This window comes from Tupaia chinensis, unplaced genomic scaffold (assembly GCF_000334495.1).
Source record: "Tupaia chinensis unplaced genomic scaffold, TupChi_1.0 Scaffold000176_1, whole genome shotgun sequence".
NCBI lineage: Eukaryota > Metazoa > Chordata > Mammalia > Scandentia > Tupaiidae > Tupaia > Tupaia belangeri.
Genome location: NW_006159651.1, coordinates 774,183 through 777,516, shown reverse-complemented (window position 1 = coordinate 777,516; position 3,334 = coordinate 774,183). Strand labels below are relative to the sequence as shown.

Here is a 3,334-nt window from a genome sequence, read left to right as displayed (position 1 = left end):
CTTTCAGAGGCGGCCCAGGACGCAGGAGTTTGCCCAGCCCACAGCATCGCCCACTCGTGACTGACCCCAGCTGTGATGGTGCAGTCCCTGCCACTCCACAGCACAGGCAGGCTGACAGGAAAACCCATCTGGTACCGGACCCCCTCACATTGGCTGGCCCTCCATGGTCAGCGACTCCACCCCAGCTGTGATGGTGCAGTCCCTGCCACTCCACAGCGCAGGCAGGCAAACCCATCTGGTACCGAACCCCCTCACATTGGCTGGCCCTCCATGGTCAGCGACTCCCGCAAGGATGTGAAGGACCAGTCCTGTCCAATAGCTCCACTGTGATCTCCCAGGACCAGAAACTCAGCTTCCAGAGCAGAAAACAGCTCAGCTGGCCTGGCCCTGCCCCGCACATGTGCCCTTTCAACAGACAGCCCTCCCTGGCATTTCGGGCACGGCGGCTCACTGTTCGCAGAACCACCACCACAAGACGCACTGAGGACCCAGGCAGGACCCAAGCATGGGGACAGGTTGCACCTCCGCTCCGAAGGCCACCCGGCTCTCGGTACTGAGCCGAAATCGTCTCCCTGTGACCCCTCGCTGCTCCTAGTTTTGCCCTCTGAGGTCACCTAAGACATATCTGGCCCCTTCCGTGGAATGGCCCATCATGGACATATTTCAAGGGCACTCGAGCGGAATACCCTGGTATCTTCGGACGGTGTCCATGTGGCACTTCAGGTCCCGCGGCACCATTCTGCCAACCTGGGAAAGGAATGGGGAGGTGGGGGAGGCTTCCTCTGAAACTCTGCTGCCCTCTGGCCCCACAGCCATGACTCCCAAGTCAGCTCTACAGCCACCTGGACCATGAAGACTCGTCAGAGACAAGGGCCAAACTGGCTGGGCGGGAAGCACGGCGAGCGAGACAAGATCCGGGAAGTCCCGAGGGGAGGTGGCCAGCCCAAGGGAGACTGGCCGGTGCGCACCTGTAACTCGCGAGGTCGGGCTCCGAGAGGAATTCCCGGAGCAGCATCCCGTCCGTCATGTAGCGGAGCACAGTGCGCTCTGACGTGCAGTCCTCAAAGCGGATGCTGTAGCCGACCTGTCCAAAGGGCCGTTCACAACTGAGAGGGGCTGGTGTTCCCCGAAGGGAACCGGACACAGTGCCCGGGTCTGCAGTGTGGGGTCCTGAGGGCGGTGTGGACTCAGCCCCATCCCCAGGGGCACCCCTCACCCGCAGTTCCCCAGAGAGCTCACCTCATTCCCAAGCTTCACACCCATCTCCCGGGCCACTCGGGCAGCCACGCTCATGGCCGCCACTCTCCGGGGCTGGGTGCAGGCAATCTTCATCCCCTTCTCGGTGTAACCCTGATGGAGGAGGAAGGAAGGAGACATGCCACTCAGGGCCCAGCCACAATTCAGGGGAAGAAATGGGCAAAACCAGGCGGGGCGTGGGGAAAGGAGGCGCAGACAGAAGCTGAAACCAGAAAAGAAAGGCGACCAGACAGGACCACAGACCGAGGCCCTCAACGGGCCCCACCAGCCCTGGCCGTCCTGGCACTCCAGAGAGCCAAGGTCAGCGCTCTGCTAGACTCGGGCTGGGAAAGGGTAACTCGGCTAGGACAGGGAAAAGGAACAAACGATGCTCAAACAGCAGGAGGACCAGTCCTTTAACCCTTCGTTCTGACCCCTACAGAGCAGAGGCTGAGAACAGAAATGTGGTCTTTCTTCTCAAGAACCACACGATGCAGCAGGAAAGACAGGAAAGCGACGCTTGGGACACCGTGAAAAGAGGTGCTGACAGGACCCCTGGCCGCCTGGGGCACCAAGACCTACCTCCTCAAAGAGGTACTGTGGGATCTGGGTGGTCTTCCCCGAGCCCGTCTCGCCCTCGATGATGAGCACCTGATGGTTGGCGACCGCAGCCAGCAGCTCCTCCCGAAACGGGAACACCGGGAGGCTGCGGCGGACGGCCTGGATGGACTCCTTCTGCTGGGCCTGCGTGGACGGGGGCGCCGACGGCTCCTGGGGAAGAGACGGAGGGGCGTGAGCGTCACGGCCAGTCCCGCGTACAACCGTGTCCCAGAGCCGCCCTCCCTCTCACCTCGTCACCCTGGAGCTGAGTGGCCCGGACAAACTCGATGGTCTCCTCCTCCTCCAGCACCAGCTGATACTTGGGCTCCTGGGAGGCGGCGTCTCGAGCCCCAAACTTCAGGGAAGCTGCGCCCAGCCGGGCCTCTTCCCAGCGCCGCTGCTCCTCCCCGGGGGCACCCGACTCCTCCTCCACTAGATCCACAGCTCGAGCTGGCTATGGGGACACGAGGCAAGTGAAGACTCCACACGGAAGTGGCCTTCTCTCCTCTGCCCAGCCCCCTCCCAGCACTCCCCCTGCCGTGGGGACAGGTGAGATCAGGAAGGGGCCGGCCAAGGTGTCGTCCACCTCCGCCTCACCTGTCCTCGGGTCTCCTTGGGCATGTGGTAGCGATTGGTGGCCTCCAGCTTCTCCTGCTCCCCAGCCGCCCGGTACTCGCGGGCCAGATCCCGCACACGCCGCTTGTACTTGAGCTCACGCAGCTCGTGCCGGCTCAGCTGCACGTCTCCGAACAGGAACTCCTCGTCGGCCAGCTCGGCCTCCAGGTCCTCCAGCTTCTCACGCTCCCGCTTGGCCAGATACTCCCGGCGGGATTTCTTCCGCAGCTCGGGGACCTGCATCAGAAAAAGGCAATCCCTTGCCTACCTACTCCAGGAGTGAAGAACTCCCTGGCAGCAGACGCGAGAAGCGCCGTGCTCCTCCCTTCTGCAAGCTCCAACCGGACCAGACACACCAGCGGGGCCTCTCTGGGTCCCCTCTCTGCAGCCCTCGGCACTGCCCTCCTATAGCCGAGGACAGCTAGAAGGCCTTGGGCAGCCTCCACCTCTGTCAGCCCCAGTGACATGTGCGTGAGTCCTAAACAGAACGACTGTGGTTTAGGAGAGAGGAAAGGTAATTATATATAAGAAGTTGGGACTACAGCCTCAGATTGTTTCTATAAGAAAAAATGCAAGCAGGGCCTAACCTCCTCCCAACACACTGTGTGGCACTCGCTTGGACATTGTTTTTTTTGGGGGAGAGGTTTTTGCTATAGGGCGCGTGCGCTCGCCAGACAGATAGAGAGACAGAGAGAAAGCAAGAAATCACCCCCCAGGGGAGATGGCCACGCCGCAATCCCTTCTCCATTCTCCTCTCGGGATCTTGGGCACACACACACACGCGCCCGGTGTGTTTTAAGACACCGGGTCCAGGACTTGAACCGCAGTCGACTACACGGGAGTCCAGCGACATAGCCATTATGCTAACTGCTGGTTCCCCTAG

General features: G+C 61.5%; 1 protein-coding gene across 1 annotated transcript in view; it reads right to left on the bottom strand.

The window, feature by feature from the left end:
• DHX16 (DEAH-box helicase 16) overlaps positions 1 to 3,334 on the bottom strand; it is a gene marked incomplete at its 5' end in the record, with an annotated part of 26,568 nt that overhangs the window by 7,895 nt on the left and 15,339 nt on the right. The window contains 3 exon segments of the mRNA XM_014586981.1: positions 969 to 1,084; positions 1,240 to 1,350; positions 1,819 to 2,007. Coding sequence (XP_014442467.1) covers positions 969 to 1,084; positions 1,240 to 1,350; positions 1,819 to 2,007 — 416 coding nt within the window.